The sequence below is a fragment of the Ceratotherium simum genome, chromosome 21 (genome assembly GCF_057802395.1).
Source record: "Ceratotherium simum simum isolate JZ-2026a chromosome 21, ASM5780239v1, whole genome shotgun sequence".
Lineage (NCBI taxonomy): Eukaryota > Metazoa > Chordata > Mammalia > Perissodactyla > Rhinocerotidae > Ceratotherium > Ceratotherium simum.
The window spans coordinates 699977-722686 of record NC_141920.1 but is presented as its reverse complement, the minus strand read 5'-3'; the positions used below and the strand labels follow the sequence as shown (position 1 = coordinate 722686).

Here is a 22710-nt window from a genome sequence, read left to right as displayed (position 1 = left end):
CCACAGGGAGGCGCCCATGCCAGGGTCCTGCACGCTGACCCGGGGGAGGGGTCTCAGGTGGTTTCTCCAAAGGGCCTCCGTGTCCCCAGGACATGCTATGTTAACTCATAGCCGAGCTGCTCTGAGGCCCTGGGAGCCCATGACTCGGCCATCTGGAGAGGTGTCATGCTAAATGACAGTGCTACACAGCTGCTAACCACTGCAGAGTACTAGACAACTGCTAAACAACTACTAACTACTCAATGGTACTTAATAACCACTAACTACTGGTTAGTACTTGATAACCACTGAATATTACTGAATAACCAGTAAATACTAATACTATATGATGTCAGAGTCGCCTAGTCTTACAAGTTCACCGAGTGCCAGGCAGGGCTACCAGGCAGCCCGAAGACCCATGGACCAAGAGCCTACTGGGCACAGAGAGGCAGAGCACAGTGCCCAAGGTCACACAGCAAGGAGGGCAGAGCTTGCAGTCGGCTTGGAAGGCCTCAGCCAGGGCAGTGTGACTTCTGGACAGAATCCTGCTCAGGTCCCACCTGTGCTCCCCCCTCCCCCCAGGTCAAGCTTGCCCCCGTTAGCCCCCTTCTCCCACATCTGAGCCACTGGTCATAGTGGCCCACATAGTAGCCAAGGGCATGGGGCATGGGCGGGGGGTGGGGTAGGGCTGAGGGGTGTGGGAGGGGGGTGGACATGACTGGAGCAAGGAAGGCACCAGCCAACCAGGTGTGGAGACTGGCTGGAGGAAGGGGAACAGGCCCCGCCCCCTCAGTACCCTCTAGTAGCCCCCAGGCTCCACCGCGAGCTGTTGGGGCTGTTCGGGGAGACACAGGCAGCCCCCTCTTCAGCTGGCTGGGGTTTCACGAGCCTGGAGAAAGAAGCTCCAGCTAAAATTAACCGTCATCAAGCTGTCGCCTGGAAATAAGCCCTCTGCCATTGGCTGCCGGTGATGTCACTGCCGGGTTAATAATAACCTGTGAGCGCATCGAGAACCACCTGTGCCCGTGCCTTCCTGTGCGGCCACAGCCCGAGGGTGGGCCGGGGCCCGAGGCAGCCCAGACAGCGGCTTTGGGGAAGGGCGGGGGTCAGGCCCTCCGGCATCGAGGTGTCTCAGAATGACCTCGACCCCTCGACCACAGGCTGCCCTCTGACCCCAGGGCATCTGTGGGACCCTCATGTGCAGGGTCAGTTGCGTCTCATCTCCCAGCCTACCTGGGCAGCAGGACCCTGGACGGCCTCCGGGACAAGTTTCCCCGCCCCCATCTCTGGGAGCCGGGCATCCAGGGGACTGAGCTGCCCATGAGTCTGCAAATTAAGTGGTCTCCATGGCGAAGAGGAGCTCTTGGCTACGGAGCTTCTCTTGGGAAAGCAAGGTCACGGCCCCTGAATCAGAGAAGCAGGCGGAGTGGGCGCAGGAGGCGGCGGTCGAGGGGCGGGGGTGGGGGTCCCAGGGCTGAGGCCAGGGGCGGGCCACATGCACACCAGCTAGACCCCGAGGCCAGCCAAGGGCCCCACCAGCTTCCAGGCCTGTGCTCCATCCTTGGCCCGAGAAATGGGGAGCTGGGGTGACTTACTGGACAATCCAGGCCCACAAACACGCCACCCTACCAAACCCCGAGTGTCTGGGACAGTATGAGGCTGACCTGAGTCAGCCAGGGAAGCCAAGCTGGAGGGGGGCGGGGAGGTCACACACACACACACACACACACACACACACACACACACACACAGCCCCTCAGAGAGGGGGAGGGGCGGCCTGGCTTGGCTGCGCTTGGCAGCAGCGAGAGCTGTCTGGGGCCATTGCCATGGTGAAGGTGCAGGCAGCCCCACAGGCTCCTCCCTCAAGGCCCTCGCTCCCCAGGAGCCCAGTAGGTGGCACCTGTGTTTGGAAGGGCGGCGGGTGCCAACGCCAGAGCTGGCCCCTTCCCTGCGCAAGCCCAGCGCCCACCCACTTCCGGGGAGCGGAGAGCTGCCAGCAGCACTTTCCCTCCTGCGCCAACAGGGGAGGGGAGCTGGGGGTCTCTGAGCTCTGGGCCGCCCACAATCAGGGGCTCCAGCCAGACGCCAGGAGGAGGGAGTGGCCAGATCCGGCTGGTGCGGAGACAGAGGGAAGAACCCTGGGAGGGTCTGCAGGCCCACTGCCCCCCAAGTCAGTCTTCTCTGGGCCCAGGTGGAAAGAGGGGGGCAGGTGGGCATTTGCTGCGTCAGGGGTGCTCCTCCTGCAGCTGGATCCAGGTTCCCCTTGGGGGCTGACAGCAAGCAGAGCTGCCTTCCTGAGAGCCTGCCCTGCAGTGGTGGAGGGAAAGGCCGCAGAGCTGGCCAGCCTCCCCACCCGCAGGTTAGAGGAATTGCCCCGGGGAACCTGAAGCTCATGGGCAACGCGGAGCCCGTGTTTTCACCTCTTTGCATAGAGCCTCCCTTGACTGGGCAGTTGGGAATAACCTGCCTCAGGAGCAGGGGAGCTCGTGGGCATCCGAGGGATGAGCTGGTGCCCGAGGCTGCAGGCAGCAGCGTTCTCCCCGTGGGCGGCAGAAACCCAGAGCCTGCCCTGCTCCAGGAAAGACTCCCCACTCCTGCAGGACTGAGGAGGCCAGACCTTGGCTGGGGAGGACCAGGCACTGAGGAGACAGTGCTCCACCTTGTCCCTGAACGTCCTTAGAGAAAAGTGCACAAGTTACAATTGCACTTGATCACCCAGACCAAGAAACAGGCACTCCCTCGTGCCCTCAGAGCTGACCACTGTCCTGCCTTCTCATGCTGTAGGCCACTTCGCCTGCTTTTAGACTTTATAAAAATGGTATGCACAGTTTGTGTCCTTCTGGCTTCTTTCACGTGCGGTCACGTCTGTGACGCTCATCCATGCTGCTGCCTCTGGAGTCGGTTGTTCATCTTCTCTGCTGTATAGTGTGCCAGTTCCAGTCTTGAGCTGCCACAGGTAAAACTGCTGTGAACCTCCTGTGCATATCACCTGTGCAAGCGTTTCTGCTTGGTGAACCCCACAAGGGTAGGGTTTCGAGCCACAGGGTACGTGGATTATGCCATCATGTGTTTACTGCCTCTTACCTCTAAATTCACTCTTCAGTGCCTGCTCCCAGACAATGAACAAAATTACTTTCAGCATTTCTCTGTTATAGTGAGCAGATCTGTATTTGCAGGGCAGGCAATGAAGTGTGAATTTACAGCTGAGAGGAAATTAATTGATAGCTGACTTTTTTCCTTGACTAGGAGGATATTTTCCTATTTCTTTGCAGGTCTGGTGATTTTTGGCTGAATACTGAACATTCTGTAAAGACTCTGGATTCTGTTTTCTTCCTCTGAAGACTGTTGGTTCTTGTTTAGCAGCCGTTCAGTCACTGGACCCGTGTGGGCTTGTTTTCATGCTTTGCTGGTGTCAATCTGTCGAACGCCCAGTGTCCCCCAAACCACCCAACTTGGTAAGATTCAACTTCGGTCTGGTCCCCCTGCAGCTCCTGATGGGGCTCAGTTTTAACTTTTCTTAGATGGGCCTAGACTAAGTTGTAGTCTTTTCTCCTAAAAAAATAAGTAAGAAGGTCTCGCCACTCTGGCCAGGCCCAAATGCCAGCACTGCCCAGCACAGCTGGTCTTCCAGCACTTCCGTCCCCACCTCAACCCCCGGTGTCCCCCAAGGAGTCATGCCCTGGCATAATCTCTTCCCTGGAGTGCAGAAGGAACCTGTGGCTTGCGTCTAGCCAATAGCATATGACAAAGGTGATGAGCTCTCTCTCTCTTGATTGGTCTACATTATTCAAGACTTGGTTTTGGCAGACTGGAGTGAGAGCTTCTCCTACTGGCCTTGAAGAAGTGAGCCACCAGGTTGTGAGAAGGCCTGTGAGGGGCCACAGGTCAGGGAACTGCGGGCAGCCTCTGTGAGCTGCAGGTGGCCCCTGGCTGTCCACCAGCAAGAAAGCAGGGACCTCAGTCCTACAGACACGTGACCTTAGAGAGGACCCCAAGCCTCAGAAGGAAACACTGACACCTTGATTGCATCCTTTGAAATCCTGAGCAGAGGACCCAGTTAAGCCGTGCCTGGACTCTTGACCCACAGAAGTTGGGTGTATATAATAAATGTATGTTTTTAGGGCCACGAAATTTGTGGAAATTTGTTAAGTAGCCATAGATAACTGCTGTCTGGTAAGCCTCCAGCAGCCTCCCAGAGCCCTCAGTCACAGCCTGGAGGGAACCCCACATCAACTTCTAGGCGCCCGAGCAGCTCCCCACCCTTCAGCTGCCCTGCACCAACCCCAGCCTGGGCTCTCTTGACGACCACACTCTGCTTGGAGCCCTGCTGCAGCTCTCCGGTCAGAAAACTGTCCCCAAAGAGCGGGAAGCGTGGGCCCTCGACAGCTCCTTTCTCTCTCCTCTTCACCCTCTCGTGCCCGGAGCAGCTGCGGCCGTATTTGGTCCAGTCCCAGGGCTCTGTACGGAACAGGGCCAGCCTGCTACCTGCCACTTCTCCATGGTTGCCAGCAGAAGTTGACGCCACACATCAATAGTTTATTCTGAAATAATTTTTTACTTACAGAAAAGTTGCTAGAGTTGTACCAAAAACACTGCCTATGTCTCTGTCCACACACACTAGTTGTTAATCTTTGCTCCGTTTGCTTGATCATCCTCTTTCTCTATGTGTCTGGTTATATTCTTTTTCCTGAAGCATTTGAGAAAAGGTTGCATAAATCACTGCCTTTACTCTCTAATACTTCCGTGTGTGAACCCACTTGGTATGATACTTCAGCCACAGTCCACATTCTGACTGTGTCAGCTGTCCCAGCGAGATTTTCACAGTTCTGTTTTTTCCCAAACCAGGGTCACACGTTGGTTTCACTCGTCAAGCCTCTTAGTCTCCTTAATCTGACACAGTTCCTCAGCCATTTGTGTCTTTTATGACACCAACATTTTTTAAGAGTACAGGCCATTTTTTCTGTAGGATGTCCCTCTATTTGGGCTTTTCTGATGTTTCTGCATGAATAGGTTCATGATTTATTTTTATGGCAGGAATACCACCAGAGCAATGCGTATCCTTCCCGATGCGTCAGACAGGCGATGTTTCCTTGATCACTCCATTAAGGTGTTCACCAGCTTTCTCTACAGTAAAGTTACTAAAGTAAAGTTTCTCTACAGTAAAGTCACTTTGTGATTATTAGGTATTTAATGAGGCTGTACTCCGGATTCTGTAAATATCCTGTTCCTCATCGAAATCCCTCTCTCACCTTAGCACGCATTGATGATTCTTACCTAAATCAATCTTTACTATGATGGTTGTGCTTTTTAAATTACTTATTTACCTATGTTTATTTTCTGAATTATCACACAGAAAATTGACTCTTTGAAAGGCGTGCAGTTCTATGAGTGTGAACACACGTACAGATTCCTGTAACCACATCAATCAGGACACAGAATGTTCTCTCACCCAAAACTCTCCCATGTGCTCTCCCTTTATACTCAGATCTTCCCCCTCCCCAGCAAACAGCAGTCTGTTCTCCATCACTGTGGTTTCTTGAGAATGCTGTGTAAATGGAGGCGCACAGTATGTCACTTTTTGGGTCTAGCCTCTTTCACTCAGCGTAATGCCTTTGAAGTTCCTCCAGGTTGTTGCGTGTATCAGTGGTTCATTCCTTTTTATCAATGAGTAACCTTCCACCTGTCCGTGGACCACAGTTTGTGTATCCATTCATTCACCCACTGAACGACATTTGGGTTGTTTCCAGTTTGGGTAGTTATGAATAAAGCTGCCACAGACGTTCGTGTACAAGTTTTTGTGTAAACATAAGTTTGAATTTCTCTTGGACAGATGCCCAGGAGTGGGATTGCTGGGTCGCATGTCAGGTGTGTGTTTAACTTCTAAGAAACTGCCGCACTGGTCTCCAGAGCCCTGGCGCCATCGTGGGTGCCCACAGCAGGCCAAGAGCTCCAGTGGCTCCACATCCTCACCAGCACTCAGTGTTGTCAGTTGTCTGGATTTTTTTCCCCGTTCTAATGGGTATATAATGGTATCTCACTGTGGTTTTGGGTGCGTTTCTCTAACGGCTGATGATGTGGAAGAACTTCCCACCTGCTGATTGGCACATCCTTTTTAGTGAAGTTTCATTCAAGTCTTTTATTCTTTTCTTAAAAAAACAGCTTTATTGAGGTATCATTTACATACTGTAAAGTTCATCTACTTAAAGTATGTAGTGTAATGGCTTTTAGTATATTCACAGAGTTGTGCAACCGTCACCATAATCTAATTTTAGAACATTTTCATCACCCCAGAAAGAAACCACACACCATTTAGTCGCTCCCATTCCTCCCCTATTCCAAACCTCACCCTAGGCAACCACTAACCTATTTTCTGTCTCCATGGATTTGCCTATTCTGGACATTTCATATCAATGGAATCACACACTATGTGGTCATTTGTGACTGGCTTCTTTCGCTTAATGTGTTTTCAAGGTTCATCCACGTTGTAGTTTGTGTCAGCACTTCATTCCTTTTTTACTGCCATATAATAATACTCCATTGTTTAGTTATACCATATTTTGTTTATCATTCACCAGTTGATGGGCATTTGGGTCATTTCCACTTTTTAGCTGCTATGAATGATGCTGCCATGAACATTCATGTCTAGGTTTTCTGTGTGGATACATGTTTTCATTTATCCTGGGTGGATATCTAGGAGTAAAATTGCTGGGTCATATGGTGACTATATCTAACCTTTCAAGGAACTTCCACACTGTTTTCCACAGCAGCTGCACCATTTTACATTCTCAACAGCAATGTAGGAGGGTTCCAATTTCTCCACATCCTCGCCAACATTTGTTATTGGTCTGTCTTTTTTTATTAGAGCTATTCTGTGGGTGTGAAATGATATCTCATTGTGATTTTGATTTGCATTTCCCTAATAGCTAATGATGTTGGACATCTTTTCATGTGCTTATTAGCCATATGGATCTCTTCTTTGGAGAAATGTCTATTCAGATCCCTAGCCCAGGGCCGGCCCCCGTGGCTTAGTGGTTAAGTGCACGCGCTCTGCTGCTGGCGGCCCGGGTTCGGATCTCGGGCGCACACCGACACACCGCTTCTCCAGCCATGCTGAGGCCGTGTCCCACATACAGCAACTAGAAGGATGTGCAACTATGACGAACAGCTGTCTGCTGAGGCTTTGGGAGGAAAAAAAAAAGGAGGAGGATTGGCAGTGGATGTTAACTCAGAGCCGGTCTTCCTCAGCAAAAAGAGGAGGATTAGCATGGATGTTAGCTCAGGGCTGATCTTCCTCACAAAAACAAAAAAAAAGATCCCTAGCCCAATTTTTAATTGCAGTGTTTATTTTCTTAGCGTTGAGTTTCAGAGTTCTTTATGTATTCTGGATACAAATCCTTTGTCAGATATTTGATTTGCAAATATTTTTTCTCCCTGACAGTGACTTGACTTTGTATTCTCTTAACAGTGTCAAGCATAGTCCATAGTTTTTAATTTTGATGAAGTCCAGTGCATCCGTATTTTTCTTGTATGGATCATGCTTTTGACATTGGCTAACTCTAGGTCACAAAGATTTTCTCCTATATTTTCTTCTAAAAGTTTATAGTTTTACATTTCATGTTTAGATTCATTATCCATTTTGAGTTAATTTTTGTATAAGTTGTGAGATTGAGGTCAAGTTTCATTTTTCTTGCATATGGACGTTCAATGCTTCCAGTACCATTTGTTGAAAAGGTTTTACTTTCTCCATTGAATTGCTTTTGCAACTTTCTCAAAACACAATTGGACATGTCGGGGGGGTGCTATTTCTGGATTCTTTGTTTTGATACGTTGATTTATGTGTCTGCCTCTTCACCAAGACCACACTGACTTGATTATTGCAGTTTTATAGCAATTGCTAAAATCAGGTAGTGTGTGGAAAGAATAGCCTCTTCAACCAATGGTGCTGTGATAACTGGATATCCAGATGTGAAAGAATGAAGTTGGACCCTTACCTCATGCCATATACAAAAATTAACTCAAAATGGATCCAAGGCCCAATAAAAATATAAAACTGTTAGAAGAAAACATATGTTTAAATTTTCATGACCTTGGATTTGGCAATGGATTCTTAGATATGACACTAAAGACACAAGCAACAAAAGAAAAAATAGATCAATTGGACTTCATCAAAAAGGATACCATCAAGAAAGTGAAAATGCAACCTACAGAATGGGAGAAAATATTTACAAATCATATTAGATAAGGGTCTAGTATCCAGAATATATAAAGAATTCTTAAAACTCAATAATAAAAGGGAAATAACCCAATTTAAAAATTGGCAAAGGATATGCATAAATATTTATCCAAAGAAGATATACAAATGATCAATAGGCACTTGAAAAGATGCTCAACAGCATTAGTCATTATGTACCTAATAAGAGACCGTCAAAATATATGAAACAAAATTGACAGAATTGAAGAGAGAAATAGACAGTTCTACAATAAGAGTTGGCGATGTCAATACCCCACTCTCAATAATAGAACAACCAAACAGAATATAAGTAAACAGAGGACTGAAACAACAAATAAACCAACCAGATCTAACAGATGCACACAGAACACGCCACCCATCAACAACAGCACACACATTCTTCTCAAGAGCACATAGGACATTTTCCAGGCTAGACCATATGTTAGGCCACAAATTAAATCTCAATAGATTGTAAAGAAAATAGAAAAATAGAGAAAATTGATGAAACCAAAAGTTGGTTCTTCAAAAAGATCAACAGAATTGACTAACCTTTCCCTAGATGGACTAAGGAAAAAGGAGAGAAGACTCACATTACTAAAATCAGAAATGAAAGTGGGGACATTACTACCAATTATACAGAAATAAAAAGGATTATAAGAAAACTATAAGCAGCTATGAACAATTGCACACCCACAAATTGGATAACATAGATGAAATGGACAAATTCCTATAAACAGAAAAACTGCAAAGACTAAATCACAAAGAAATAGACAATCTGAATAGGCTTATAACCAGTAAGGCAATTGAATCAGTAATTAAAAATCTCCCAAAAATGAAAAGCCCTGATGGCTTCACTGGTGAATTCTATCAGACATTTAAAGAAGAACTACTCCCACTCTTTCCCAAACTTTTCCAAAAAATTGAAGAGGACGGAACGATTCCTAACTCATTGTATGAGGCCAGCACAATCCTGACACCAGAGATAAACAAAGACACTACAAGAAAAAAACGAAACTGCAGACCAATGTCCCTCATCAATATTGATGTAAAAATCCTCAACAAAATACAGAAAACCAAATTCAGCAGCATATTAGAAGGATTATACACCATGATCGAGGGGAATTTATTCCTGGAGTGCAAAGATGATTCAACACAAAAATCAATCAACATAATACACTACATTAATAGGTTGAAGGAAAAAAATTCACATGATCATCTTAATTGATGCAGAAAATACATCTGTCAAAATTCAACACCCCAGGGCTGGCCCCGCGGCATAGCGGTTAAATGCACGCACTCTGCTGCTGGCAGCCCGAGTTCGGATCCCGGGTGCGCACCAAGGCACTGCTTGTCAGGCCATGCTGTGGTGGTGTCCCATGTAAAGTGGAGGAAGATGGGCATGGATGTTAGCTCAGGGCCGGTCTTCCTCAGCAAAAAGAGGAGGATTGGCATGGATGTTAGCTCAGGGCTGATCTTCCTCACAAAAAAAAAAAAATTTCATCACCCTTTCATGATAAAAGCCTTCAACAAACTAGCAATGGAAGAAACTACCTCAATATAACAAAAGCCATATATGAAAAAATCACAGCAAACATTATACTCAATGGTCAAAGACTGAAAGCCTTTCCTCTAAGATACAAGAACAAGGCAAGGATGCCGGCTTCACCGCTTCTAGTCATGATAGTACTAGAAGTCCTAGCCAGAGCAATTAGGCAAGAAAAAAGAAATAGAAGTCATCCAAATTGGAAAGGAAGAAGTAAAATTATCTCTGTTCACAGATGATATGATCTCATATGTAGAAAACCCTAAAGATTACACACACACAAAAACCTTTTAGAACTAATAAATGAATTCATCAAAGTATCAGGATACAAAATCAATACACAAAAATCAGTTGCATTTCTATACACAAACAATAAACAATCCGAAAAAGTAATTTTACAAAATTTCATTTACAGTAGCATTGAAAAGAATAAAATACTTAGAAATTAACTTAACTGAGGAAGTGAGAGACTTGCACAATGAAAACTATGAAACATTGCTGAAAGAAATTAAAGGAGACATAAATAAATGGAAACACATCCCATGGTCATGGATTGGAAGACATTATATTGTTAAGATGTCTATAGTACTTGAAGTGATCTATAGATTCAATGAAATATCTATCAAAATCCCAATGATGTTTTTTACAGAAATAGAAAAATCTATTTTAAAATTTACTTGGAATCTCAAGGGACCCTGAATAGCCAAAACAATCTCGAAAAAGAAGAACAAAGCTGGAGGACTCACACTTCCCAATTTCAAAACTTACTACAGGGTCGGCCCCATGGCTTAGCGGTTAAGTGTGTGCGCTCCGCTACTGGCGGCCCAGGTTCGGATCCCGGGCGCGCACTGACACACTGCATCTCTGGCCATGCTGAGGCCGCATCCCACATACAGCAACTAGAAGGATGTGCAACTATGACATACAACTATCTACTGGGGCTTTGGGGAAAAAAAGGAGGAGGATTGGCAATAGATGTTAGCTCAGAGCCGGTCTTCCTCAGTAAAAAGAGGAGGATTAGCATGGATGTTAGCTCAGGGCTGATCTTCCTCACACACACAAAAAAAGACTTACTACAGAGCTACAGCAATCAAAGCAATGTGATAATGGCATGGAGACAGACCAGATAGACCATTGGAATAGAATAGAGAGCCCAGAAATAAACCCTTGCATATATGGCCAAGTGATTTTTGACAAGTGTGCCAAGACCATTCAGTGGGGAAAGAACTGTCTTTTCCACAAATGATTCTGGGAAACTGGATACCCACATGCAAAAGAATGAAGTTGGACCCTTACCTTACATCATACACAAAAATTAACTCAAAATGAATCAAGAACCTAAATGTAAGACCTAAAACTATAAAACTCTTAGAAGAAAACATAGGTCAAAAGCTTCAGGGCCAGCACCGTGGCTTAGCAGTTAAGCGCGCACGCTCCGCTGCTGGCGGCCCAGGTTCGGATCCCGGGCGCGCACCGACACACTGCTTCTCTGGCCATGCTGAGGCCGTGGCCCACGTACAGCAACTAGAAGGTCGTGCAGCTATGACATACAACTATCTACTGGGGCTTTGGGGGAAAAATAAATAAATAAATAAAATTTTTAAAAAATTCTTAAAAAAAAAGCTTCAGGACATTGGGTTTGGCAATTATTTCTTGGATATGTCACTGAAGACATAGGCAACAAAAGAAAAAAATAGACATACTGGACTACATGAAAATTTTTTAAATCAAAAAAAATTTTGGGGGGCTGGCCCCATGGTGCAGAGGTTAAGTGTGTGCGCTCCGCTGCTGGTGGCCCAGGTTCAGATCCCAGGCATGCACCAAGGCACCGCTGTGGCAGCATCCCATATAAAAGTAGAGGAAGATGGGCATGGATGTTAGCTCAGGGCCAGTCTTCCTCAGCAAAAAGAGAAGGATTGGCATGGATGTTAGCTCAGGGCTGATCTTCCTCACCAAAAAAAATATATATATATTTAATCAAAAGAAACTATTAACAGAGTAAAAAGGCAACCACAGAATGAGAGAAAAATATTTGCAAATCATACATCTGATGAGGAATTAATATCCAGAATATATAGAAAACTCCTAAAACTCCACAAGAAAACAAACAACCTGATTCAAAAATGAGCAAAAGACTTGAATAGACATTTCTCCAAGGAAGATACACAAATGGCCAATAAGCACATGAAAAGATACTCAATATCACTAATCACCAGGGAAATGCAAATCAAAACTACACTGAGATACCACTTCACACCCATTAGGATGGCTCCTATCAAAAAAACTTCCAAAAAGCAGAAACAGAAATTAAGTGTTGGAGAGGAAGTGGAGAAACAGGAAGCTTTGTGCACCATTGGTAGGAATGTAAAATAGTACGGCCTCTATGGAAGACAGTAAGCCAGTTCCCCCCAAATATTAAAAATAGAATTACCACGTGATCCAGCAATTACACATCTAAGTATATCCTCAAAAGAATTGAAAGCAGGGTCTCGAAGAGATATTTGCACACCCATGTTCATAGCAGCATTATTCACAACAGTTAAAATGTGTAAGCATCCCAATTGTCCACTGACAGGTGAATGGATAAACAAAATGTGGTATATCTATACAAGGGAATATTGTTAAGCTTTAAAAAGGAAGGAAATCCCAGGGGCCGGCCCAGTGGCACAAGCGGTTAAGTGCGTGCGCTCCACTGCAGCGGCCCGGGGTTCACCGGTTCAGATCCTGGGCGCGCACCAACGCACTGCTTGGCAAGCCATGCTGTGGTGGTGTCCCATATAAAGTAGGGGAGGATGGGCACAGATGTTAGCCCAGGGCCAGTCTTCCTCAGCCAAAAAAAAAAGAGGAGGATTGGCAGATGTTAGCACAGGGCTGATCTCCTCACAAAAAATAAATAAATAAATAAAATTTAAAAATTAAAAAAAATTAAAAAGAAGGAAATCCTGACACCTGCTACAACACGGATGAACCTTGAGGACATTATGCTCAGTGAAATAAGCCAGTCACAAAAAGACAAATACTGAGTGATTCCACCTGTATGAGATACTTAGATTAATCAAAATCATAGGGACAGAAAGTCAAATGGTGGTTGCTGGGGGAGGGGAAATGAGGGGTTAGTGTTTAATGGGGACAGAGTTTCAGTTTTACAAGATGAAAGAGCTTGGAGACGGGTGGTGGTGATGGGTACACAACATTATGAATGTATTTAATACCACTGAATTCTGCACTTAAAAACAGTTAAGATGGTAAATTTTGTTATGTGTATTTTACCACAATAAAAATTTCTGAAAAAGAAAGTACTGAGATATGCTACAACACGGATGAACCTTGAAAACATATGCTGAGTGAAAGAAGCCATCACAAAGGACCACATACTGCATGATTCCATTTATATGAAATGTCCAGAACAGGCAAATCCACAGAGACGGAAAGGAGATTATTGCTTGCCCGGGGTGGGGGAGGGGGAGAGGAACTGCTTCACAGGTACAGGGTCTCCTTCTGGGGGGATGAAAACATTCTGGAACTAGATAAAGGTGGTGGCTGCACAACACTGTGAGTGTGCTAAATGTTGCCACTGAATTGCACACTTTAAAATGGTTAGTTTTATGTTATGGGCATTTTACCTCAACAAAAAGATTTTGTATTACAATTTCTCTATATTTTTATTTTTCAAAAACGTTTTAGTTATTATAGTTCATTTGTCTTTCCATATTAATTTTGGGATCTGCTTGTCTATATCTTCAAAAATCTTGCTGGGATCTTCATTGGAATTGCATTAAATCTATACATCAATTTGGAGGGAACTGATGTCTTCACTTCATACAAATGTTTTGTGAGGTTTAGACCTAAGTGTTTCATGGGCAGAGGGTAGCTATTATAAATGGCATGTTTTAAAATTTCTCTTCTAATTGTAAACTTCTAGTATTCACAAATACAAATGATTTTTGTATGTTGACTTTATATCTTGCTAGTTTCATTCGTTCCATTAGCTTTTTTGTAGATTCCTTGATGACAGACCATTGTCAAGGAATGAGACAGTTTTCTTTCTCGTTTTCAATCCGTATGCCGTTTATACTGCATAAACCTTGTGGTACTGGCTAAGTCTTCTGGTAGCTGTTGAATAACTGTAGCAAGTGTGGACATCCTTGCCTGTTCCCAGTCCTGGGGGAGCGATTCAGTCTTCCTCCATGGCATACAATGTTGGCCATACTTGCTGTAGTTAGTTCTTCATCAATGCTCTTTATTAGATCAAAAACGTTCTTTTCTATTCCTTGTTGGCCGAGTTTTTGCCATGAACGGATGTTGAATTTTGTCCAAGTTCATTCTCCATCATTTGATCTGAGCACTCAGAACTGCCTGTTGATGCGTTTTTACAACAGCTGCTTCGAAGCCTCTGTCAGGTCACTGCGGCGTCCGTGTCGCCTCCGCGCCTGCGCTCGTTGGGTGTCGTATCCCGTGCCAGCTATTTTCCTGGTGCTTTTATGCTGAATAATTTTGGATTTTATCATGAAGTTCAGTATTTTTGATGAATAAACACTTTTCGGTTTGTTGCATGCTGTGGGTTGAATTCCAGAGCACTAAAATGGTGTTCCTGACGTTTTTTCCAGGGTTATAGTTGCATGCGGGGAGAGAGTGTGCAGACCTCCGCAGTCCTTCCTGCTGGAAATCTGCGCTATCTTTTGTTAGGCAATTCACTGTCATCAAATATATTCATTGAATGCCTACGACATGGCGGATGCTTTCTCAGCCACTGGGGGCAGAATAATTACAGTCTCTGTTCCCGTAGATTTTGCTTCACCAGCAAGTAAACAAATTTGGTTGTTTCCAGTAGTGGAAAGTGCTGTAAACAGCGACCATATCTAACTTTCACTCAGCACCTACTCTGGCTAGGTACTGGTCTAAGCGTTTACATGAGCATCTCAACCTCAAAATAGCCCGTTGAGTCACCTCCCACTTTACAGAGAAGGGGACTGGCCACTGCACCCCCGGAACATCATCTGGCCGTGCACAGTGCCCCCCATAGTAGGCATTCATGAATCATCAGTCAGTAGTTTTATTTTCTTCTGCACATGGTGACATCACCTACAGAGGCACCAGCTCACACTAGGGAGCCTGGCAGTAGCTGCCCCCCGGGGATGGAGTCCTCTGATCCGAAGACAAGGGGCGTGGGCTGGGCCGTCGTGCTCCTGGTAGGGAACCCTGAGGGCCCCAGCCCTGGCCCTGGGCCTCTCACCTCGCCCCCAAATACCTCTGGCCGTAGTGACAACGCAGGAAACCCTCACAGTTCCCAGTTGTGGGCGACCACTGGGAGGCTCCGCACGCGGGCGCCAACGCCTGCCTGTCCCATCTCGTCTTCACAGAACGCCTGCTAGGAAGGCGCCTCCTCACCCTTGTTCTGCACCGGAGGGAGTGGCATGAGACCCGGCAAGGTCACACAGCCACTGCACAACTGGGACTCGACCCCAGTCCCAGCGACTCAAAGTCCCAAGCTTCTCCCTCCCACATTGTGGGAGCCGGTGGCCATCAGCCAGCAGGTCCAGCTACGCGATCTCCTCTCCAGCGGAGACGTCCGGCCAATGACTGCATCCAGGCAGCAAGCTGGGCGTGACCAGCTCTGTGCAGCAAGTGGGTCTCGGGCCCACCGAATGGCTTTCCTGTCACCATTTCCCTGGTGGCTGGAGGCTCAGGTGCTGCTTCCTGACCCAGCACCCAGCCCTGCCCGGATGAGCCCCCAATGACCCTCCAAGCGCACAGGCCACCACCCCCTCAGAGCCAGCGGAAGGGAAGGGCTGACCTCTCCTGAGCTCAGGTCCCCTGTCCCAGACACTGTTGCTACTGCCCACCCCAAAGATGGAGCAGCCGGCCCGGCCAGGTCCTGTAGCCAGCAGCAGGTGGAGGCCGATGCCACCCCAGACCTCATGGCTCTAGAGCCTGAGCCCCCAACCCTGCAGCCACACAAGGTGGGCCAGCCAGCAGGACAACAACCCCGATCCCTCCACTGGCGCCTCAGAGGACACCAGCCCAGGGTGCGCAGCCTGTCTTGGGGTCATCCCACGTGGTCCACACACAGGCTGGGAATGGGCCAGATGGAGCCTGACACCCCGTATCCCTTTCCCCACTCTAACCAAGATGACCCCCCTTCAGGGTCCCTGACGCTTGCTATGGGGAGGGACCGGCAGAGCCCCCACCTTCCCCCACCATTAATAAATGCAGGTTTTACATTTTCACTTTAAAGAAAAATTCTCTTTTTAGATTTTCTGTTATTGAAGTCATTGGTGAGGCTGAGAATGGGGTGGACTAGGTCAGGCTGGCCCAGTGGGCTGGAGGGTGGCCTGGGAGATAGGAGATGCGTCCCTCAGTGCTCCTTCAGGGAAGGCCTCCACCGCACAGCCGCCTCACCTCCAGGCTCGCGCCCCCGGGTGGCTGCATCAGTCTGAGCTAGGCGGGATAAAGGCCCCACCAGCTGGGCCTGAAGCAGGTCACCCCTAACAGTCCCTCCTGGCTCCAGGACTCCCCCTGGGCCAGCTGCAGTCCCACTGGCCCTGCCACCCAAGCTGACCCTGCCTCCCACCTGCGTCCTCTCAGCTCCCTTCCCAGGTGCTGGTCACCAGCACTCTCCCTGCACCCCAACCTCCATCTCAGCATCTGCTCCTGTGACCCTGGCTGTGACACTTTCACAAGAGGGAGTCCCAGATGGGAGGCGGCCACAGCCGGGTCGTGGCTGAGTGCCCTGCCCCCCAGGCTGCCAGACCCGGCCTGCCACAAGGTGACCCCAAGGCATGGCTGGCCTTGCCCTCAGCCTTGAAGGACAGGCTCATGGGCTCTGCCCAGTGTTCACACCCAGCACACGTCTGCACCCAGTAGGTGGAGTGTCAGGTGGTCTGAATGGGCTGAGGAAGGGCCCAGCTGGCTGGAGCTAGGGGTCAGTGTGAATGAAACCAAACCTAATCCAATCAAATGGAAGAACATCGAATGGGCTGTCACTACTCAGCTGTGTGATGGGCTCTTGGATGTGGAAGAAGACACGGCCCCAGGAAGTCGCAGCTCCACACCAGAGAGAGGACTGGCCTGAGGGTGTCCCCAAGTCTCCCGCGAGGCTCTGTCCGAGGAGGGCCGACTCTGCCTGGGGGTGAGGGCTCCGTGGCTGCTTGAGGTCCAGAGGAGGGTTGTCAGGACCCCAACTGCCCAGCCCTTCCCCTTCCCCCGGAGCCCTCCGCCTCCAGCTGCCCAGGCCCGAGCTGGGCCCAGGGAGCCCCAGGGAGCCCCAGGGAGGCACAGGGCTGCATGCTGCTGCATCAGGGCCTCCCAGGGGCCTGGCACTGTTTGTGAGCCCCATGGAAAGAGGAGCTGCAGAGGCCCCAGGGACAGGACTGCCCAGACTGTGAGGCCCAGAGTGACCACTGTGCCACACATGCACCCACTCCCGGGGACTGGCTGGGCCACCTCGCCCTCTGCTCCCACCAGGAGGCAGGACCTGGCTTCAACCTTTCCACACCCACAGCCCAGTGCACCGGGGCTCCCTCCGGCCCCCGGGCCTTTGCACCTCCCTGGGATGGTGCTATGACAGCACTTTATCAGCCTCTGAGGACTGAGCCCAGAGAGGGTGGGAGCTCCCGCTCGCCCACCCCTGCACACCCAGCCTGGCATGCCTGGCACACCGTAGGTTCTCAGTAAGCTCTGAAAGATCAGAAACCACAGCAGCAAGACCAGCACCAGCTTCCAGCCTTGAGCCCCTCCAGCAGAAGCCCTGGTGGTCCTCCTGCCCCACAGGGGCCCTAAGCTGGCCCCATTCTCCAGTGTAGCCCCAAGTCCCACCTCTCTCTGCTCGGACATGCCATGAGATGGGTCTGCCCCAGGGGTCCTCACCCCCTCCCCCCACTTCTGCTCACACTGCTGTGCCCCTGCCCCGGGAGTACTCTGCATCCCACCCAGGCCCCAGGGGTGGCACCAGCCCTCATCCCCCCACCCGCACTCCTCCCAAGTAACCACCATGCCCAGGATTCAGAGAGGGCACCTCACTGCCTCAGAGACCGTGGCCTGGCCCTGCACCCTAACCACGCTTCCTGGCCGTACAAGCTGTCCAAGGTCCTGGGCACATGCTGGCCTCTCAGGCCTCAGGCCCTGAAACCACAGTCCTGTTGGAGACACCACCAGACATCCCACGTTCGGCCACAGACAAGAGGGACACGGGGTCCAGGGAAGTGGCAGAGCCCTGCAGCTGAGGGTCCTTCAGAGAGAGACGAGCCTGGGTCTTGCCAGAATGCTCCGCCCTCCTGGTGTCAACCTCATGGACCAATCTGCCTTATCAGTGACCCCCCGGTGGCCCCAGTGGCCCCGGTGAGCAGGCCTGGCTACCTCTCCCATCACGGGTCCTGCACGGCCCTCCTAGTCCAGGCCCGGGGCCTCCCTGCTCCTGCCCAGCAGCACTGGGTGCTGGGTCTCAGGGTACCCACGCTGTCCCTCCTCCAGCTCCTCCTTCCTCGGGCTTCAGCTTAAACTTGACGCCCCTCTCCTGTCCCGCCTCACCAAGTAAGGTCCTTCTGCCCTCTGGACTGGCCTGTCCCCTGGAAGGAGCTCCTGTTCGGTTCAACACACCCTCCCCACCTGGCTCAGCCATTTGCACATGGCAGATGCTCCACAAAACTGTGCACTGACTAAACAAAACAGGGCAAAGTCCGAGGCAGAGCCCTCCCCGTGTTCATTCTCAGGGGCACAAGAGGCCCTCTCCCCACGTCTCACTCAGATACCACTCCCCAGTGTCCCTGCCTGGCTCTCTGTGTCCTTACTATGCACCCCGTGCAGGCAGGTGCTGTTGGCCTCAGTTTCCCCCAGAGCACCCAGCACCGAGCTGGCACTCAGCCACTCCAGCCAGCTTTCTGAACCACAAAACACCAAAAACCATCATGTTCCAAGCCCACCAGGGGCTGCCCCTCCCTTGGGGATGCGGCCCAGATGCCGGCAGCATCTGATCGTGCATCTCAGGGTGGCAGGCACGTGCCGCAGATGCACAGGCACCCGGGAGAGTCAGGCAGGCACACGCTGGCCTGCTGAGAGGGGATGCTCTGCCACCCATCCCAGGCTAGCGTGTGGTCAGTGACCGGCACCAGAGCAGAGACCAGAGGGGAGAGGCTGCTTCTACACAGTGGGCAGCTCCGTGAGACCCTGAGCAGAGCCCATGGCTCGAGCCCAGCATGGACCCCAAACAGCCGATAACCCAACGACGTGGCTTTGGTGCATTTGATCCACTATGAGGCTCAGGGTGTTGTGACTGTGGGGGTGAGGTGGGGGATGGTAGACGTCCCGTAAGAATTAAATTTGATTTGCACTCAAGTCACACCTAGCTTATGATCCAGAATTGACCCCCTGGAGGGGAGCAGGAAGCTGGCCAGGGCATGGTTGTGGGTCCTGACCCGGAGGCACTGAGAAGCAATGAGAGGTCATGGGCTGTGAAGTTGGGTTTAGGGTTGCAGTGCTCCATGAGCAAGCTGGCGGATGCCACCCGTCTCCTGCATGGCCATGTCGTCTCACTTGTGTGTGCAATCCAGTTGACTCCCCTGCATGAGGCACAGTTATCTTGGAGGCCCATGGAAGATGCAGCTGGACGAGTGGCCAGGAGAGCCCCTGGAACTGTCCTCTTCCCAGTGGACCAGCAGGGGCCCAGTCCGTGGGGACGTCAGGAAGATGCAGGAGGTGGAGAAGGAATGAGAGTTATCTGGGACAGGTAACTGCACCTCCTCCCAGGGTCCCCCAGGCCCCACCGTTGCCCAAGCCAGGTCACAGTCACAAGGTTGGCAGCCTCAACACCCACCCAGCCCAATAGAAGGTCATATCCAGGGGTGGCCAGGCCCCTCTCTTCCCCTCCTCTTCTGCTGAGTGAGAAGCTGGACTGAGGTCCAGGAGTCCTGGAGGAGTCCTTGAGAGGGTCTGAAGATGTGGAGGGCCCAGCAGAGCGGGTTATGGGATCTTCCCAGTGGCTTCCCCCTGAATGACCTCCTGAGACCCTCCCAACCACCAGGAGAGAGACTGCCCAGCTGGGGCCTAATTTCCCGAGCTGCGAACTTCCCTTCCCTGCAGAGGGAGGCTGAAGCCTGGGGCCTGCGCCAGGAGGCTGGGGGTGGGGCTGATCTCCACATCAGAAAGGAAGTCCTCCCCCTCGATGGACAAACCAGGTGTGGCAGGGCCCCAGGCACCTGGGGGAACATTCTGGGGTTGCCCACACAGGGGGTCTCTGCCTCCGGCGACTGGAGACATCCCCAACAGCAGCTCTCTACCCCATCCCAGTCTAATAACCCTCTCTCTCTGCCTGTGGCTACAGCAGCTGGACGCAGGGTGGAGCTGAGGAACCGGGATGTGGGTTCCAGAGCCATCAGAGCTGCCAGGGGGACATGGGTGGACTCTTCAGCTTTCCACCCGCTGTGAAATCTCTGAAGGGCTGCGTCCACCAGACCCCCGCCCGGAGGGCTCGAGGCACATAGGGTCCCACCAGTGCCCACAGCGGGGGGGGGGGGGGGGGGGGGGGTCTGCCCCGGGCCCACGACTGGTTGAGGGGCTGGGTGCACACTAGCAGATGCCCTCACCTGTCATGGGTGAGAGTAGGGGAGGGCCCATCCTGAGCGGAGGAGCAGAAACGGACCAGGAGTGCAGGGACCACCATCCAGCTCCCCGGCCGCCTCCACAGGGCTAGAGAGGTCGAGACAGCCTGGACCAGCCAGGCCTGGTCCGAAAGGACCGCCTGGGCCGGAGAAGGGGGGCAGGCCTTACTTTAGGACGGAGCGGGGGATTATTTAACCACTTCAATCCCCGGCCAGCCAGGACGCGCTTCCCGGGCCACCCAGGTCGTACGGACACCGCGGGGCTGGACTTCCGCCAGGGCCAGCATGCAAGAGCTGGGCCAAGGGGCGGGGCAGGGCCGGAGCCAGAGCCAGGGGAGGGGCCTCGGGAGCCTCGCGGGCTGGGGGCGGGGCGCCGCCGCGATATAAGCGAGCGCGTCCGCGCGTGCGCACCCCCGCGCCCCGGTCCTTGATCGGCCTCCTGCCGTCTCTTCTGCAAATGGGCTCCGTGGCCTAGCGTCCCTGTCCCCGCCACCCGTGATCGCGCGCCGAGGCCCGCGAGGGGTCGCCGCCGAGGTGAGAGCCAGGGCAGCGTGTGGTGGGGCCGAGCGGGGGGCGGGGGCGGCTCTGCGCGCGACGGCTGGCCGGACGGCCCGACCGGCGGACAGAAGGACGCGGGGTGGGACTCGAGCTGGGGCCGCATGGGGCCGGGGACGGGCGGGGATGGGGGCACGGGTAGGGGTGGTCGGGCTGGGCGGGCGTCGGCCGGTCCCCGGAGCCCCCAGTGGGCCGTCCTGCGCACAAAGCGCCTTTGTTCGCCCACGCGGCCGGTTCGGGCCGGTTGGCGCCGCCCCGCCCCGCGCCGCGAAGGCGGACCGGGCGTCCCGGAGCCCCGCCCCGGCGGGGCCGACAAACCCCGCGTCGCCGCCCCTCCCGGGAGCCCGGTGCCCACGCGCAGTGCGGGAGGGCGGCTCAGCCCGAGTGGCGGGCGCTCCTCCCGGGGGCAGCCGATGACCGAAGGGGCTCCCCGACGCCCCTGCGCAGGTTTCCACCAGCCCACAAGCAGGAGCATGGCAGCCATCCCCTCCAGCGGCTCGCTCGTGGCCACCCACGACTACTACCGGCGTAAGTAAGCCCCTTGCCCAACAGGTCTGACCCTGGTCCCCCACCCTAGCTTGTGGTGTTTCCAGCTCTTTGAGAACCCCTATCTGGGTGGGAGGTGGGCTGCCCAAGACCCCTGGCCCTGCCGCTGTGCTGCCAGCAAAGCCAGCGCTTGGCCTGTGGGGTGGTCTGGCGGCTCCGAGCTGACGTGCATTTCTCCAGGCCGCCTGGGTTCCACTTCCAGTAACAGCTCCTGCGGAAGTGCCGAGTACCCTGGGGAAGCCATCCCCCACCACCCTGGTGAGTGCAGGTCCACTCCCCTCTGCCCTGGGGGACGGCCTGGAGGGGACCCACCAGGAGTGGGCGGCAGCACCATGACCCCACTTTGCTTTTGTTAGGTCTCCCCAAGGCTGACCCGGGTCACTGGTGGGCGAGCTTCTTTTTTGGGAAGTCCACTGTCCCGTTCATGGCCACAGTGTTGGAGTCCCCAGAGCAGTGAGTTCACCTTCCTGGGGGCCAGTGTGGGAGGCCCGGCACGTGGAAGCAGCCTCTGACCATACACTCTCTCCCAGCTCGGAATCTCCCCAGGCCTCCAGCAGCGTGATCACCTGTGACCTGGCCTGGGACACTGCAAGGAAGCAGCCTGGCAGCCAGCCTGGCAAAGCCAACGCTGGGCCTCCATCCTGAGTGGCTGCCACCAGCCTTCCAGAGGCGCTAGGCTCTTCAGAGCCCCTCCCCACCCTGCCCGCCCCCTAGATTAGGCAGGCTGCTGCAAATAGAAACACTTGGGTTCTTTTATATCGAAACAGCAAAACACTTCTTTTATATCGAAACAGCAAAACACCAAAAAGGAAGTTGAGAGAACCTGGCTCTGTATTATCCGAGCCGCACAAGAGCCTTCCTGACACCTGTAACCCTGTGCCTTGCACCAAGTGGAAAATAAATGCCAAGTGGCCAGCAGCCTTGGTGGTGTGTGTGAGCTGCGTGCCCCGAGGCCCATGGGTGAAGTCACTGAACCCCACTCAACCTTTTCATTTCCTGTTGGGGTGGGGAGCTGGCCCTGCTCCCTGGGCCTTCCTGGGCCCCTCCCTGGAGGCTGCTGCTGTGGTCTGGCCCAGGTTCACGTGTGCAAGCTGCTTCAGCGAGTGTGGAGCCTTGCACCTGAGAAGAGGTGGGTGTCTTGCTGTTTGGAGGAACCTGGGAGAGCAGGCAGTTTAGGAACTGGATGGGAACCCCCAGGGCAGCCGTTGAGGTCAGGGTCCTCTGAGTCACTCAGCTCCTGCCCCGGTGGCCGCTGTAGGAGGCTG

At 51.9% G+C, this 22710-nt stretch overlaps 1 protein-coding gene across 1 annotated transcript; it reads left to right on the top strand.

Annotated features, from left to right (window-relative positions):
- The first annotated feature begins 20729 nt into the window (after nucleotides 1–20729).
- On the top strand, nucleotides 20730–22132 carry PPDPF (pancreatic progenitor cell differentiation and proliferation factor). Its single transcript, XM_004430192.3, has 5 exons — nucleotides 20730–20878; nucleotides 21347–21427; nucleotides 21626–21703; nucleotides 21802–21898; nucleotides 21976–22132. The coding sequence occupies exons 2-5, from the start codon at nucleotides 21373–21375 to the stop codon at nucleotides 22088–22090; spliced, it is 345 nt and encodes a 114-aa protein (XP_004430249.1). The 5' UTR covers nucleotides 20730–20878; nucleotides 21347–21372; the 3' UTR covers nucleotides 22091–22132.
- Nucleotides 22133–22710: the final 578 nt, after the last annotated feature.

Bases quoted from the DNA above. Each gene is read 5' to 3' on its own strand.
- PPDPF (XM_004430192.3), top strand. From the start codon at position 21,373: ATGGCAGCCATCCCCTCCAGCGGCTCGCTCGTGGCCACCCACGACTAC. The intron at 21,428-21,625 runs GTAAGTAAGCCC...GCATTTCTCCAG, and splicing joins CACCCACGACTACTACCGGC to GCCGCCTGGGTTCCACTTCC. The intron at 21,704-21,801 runs GTGAGTGCAGGT...TGCTTTTGTTAG, and splicing joins AGCCATCCCCCACCACCCTG to GTCTCCCCAAGGCTGACCCG.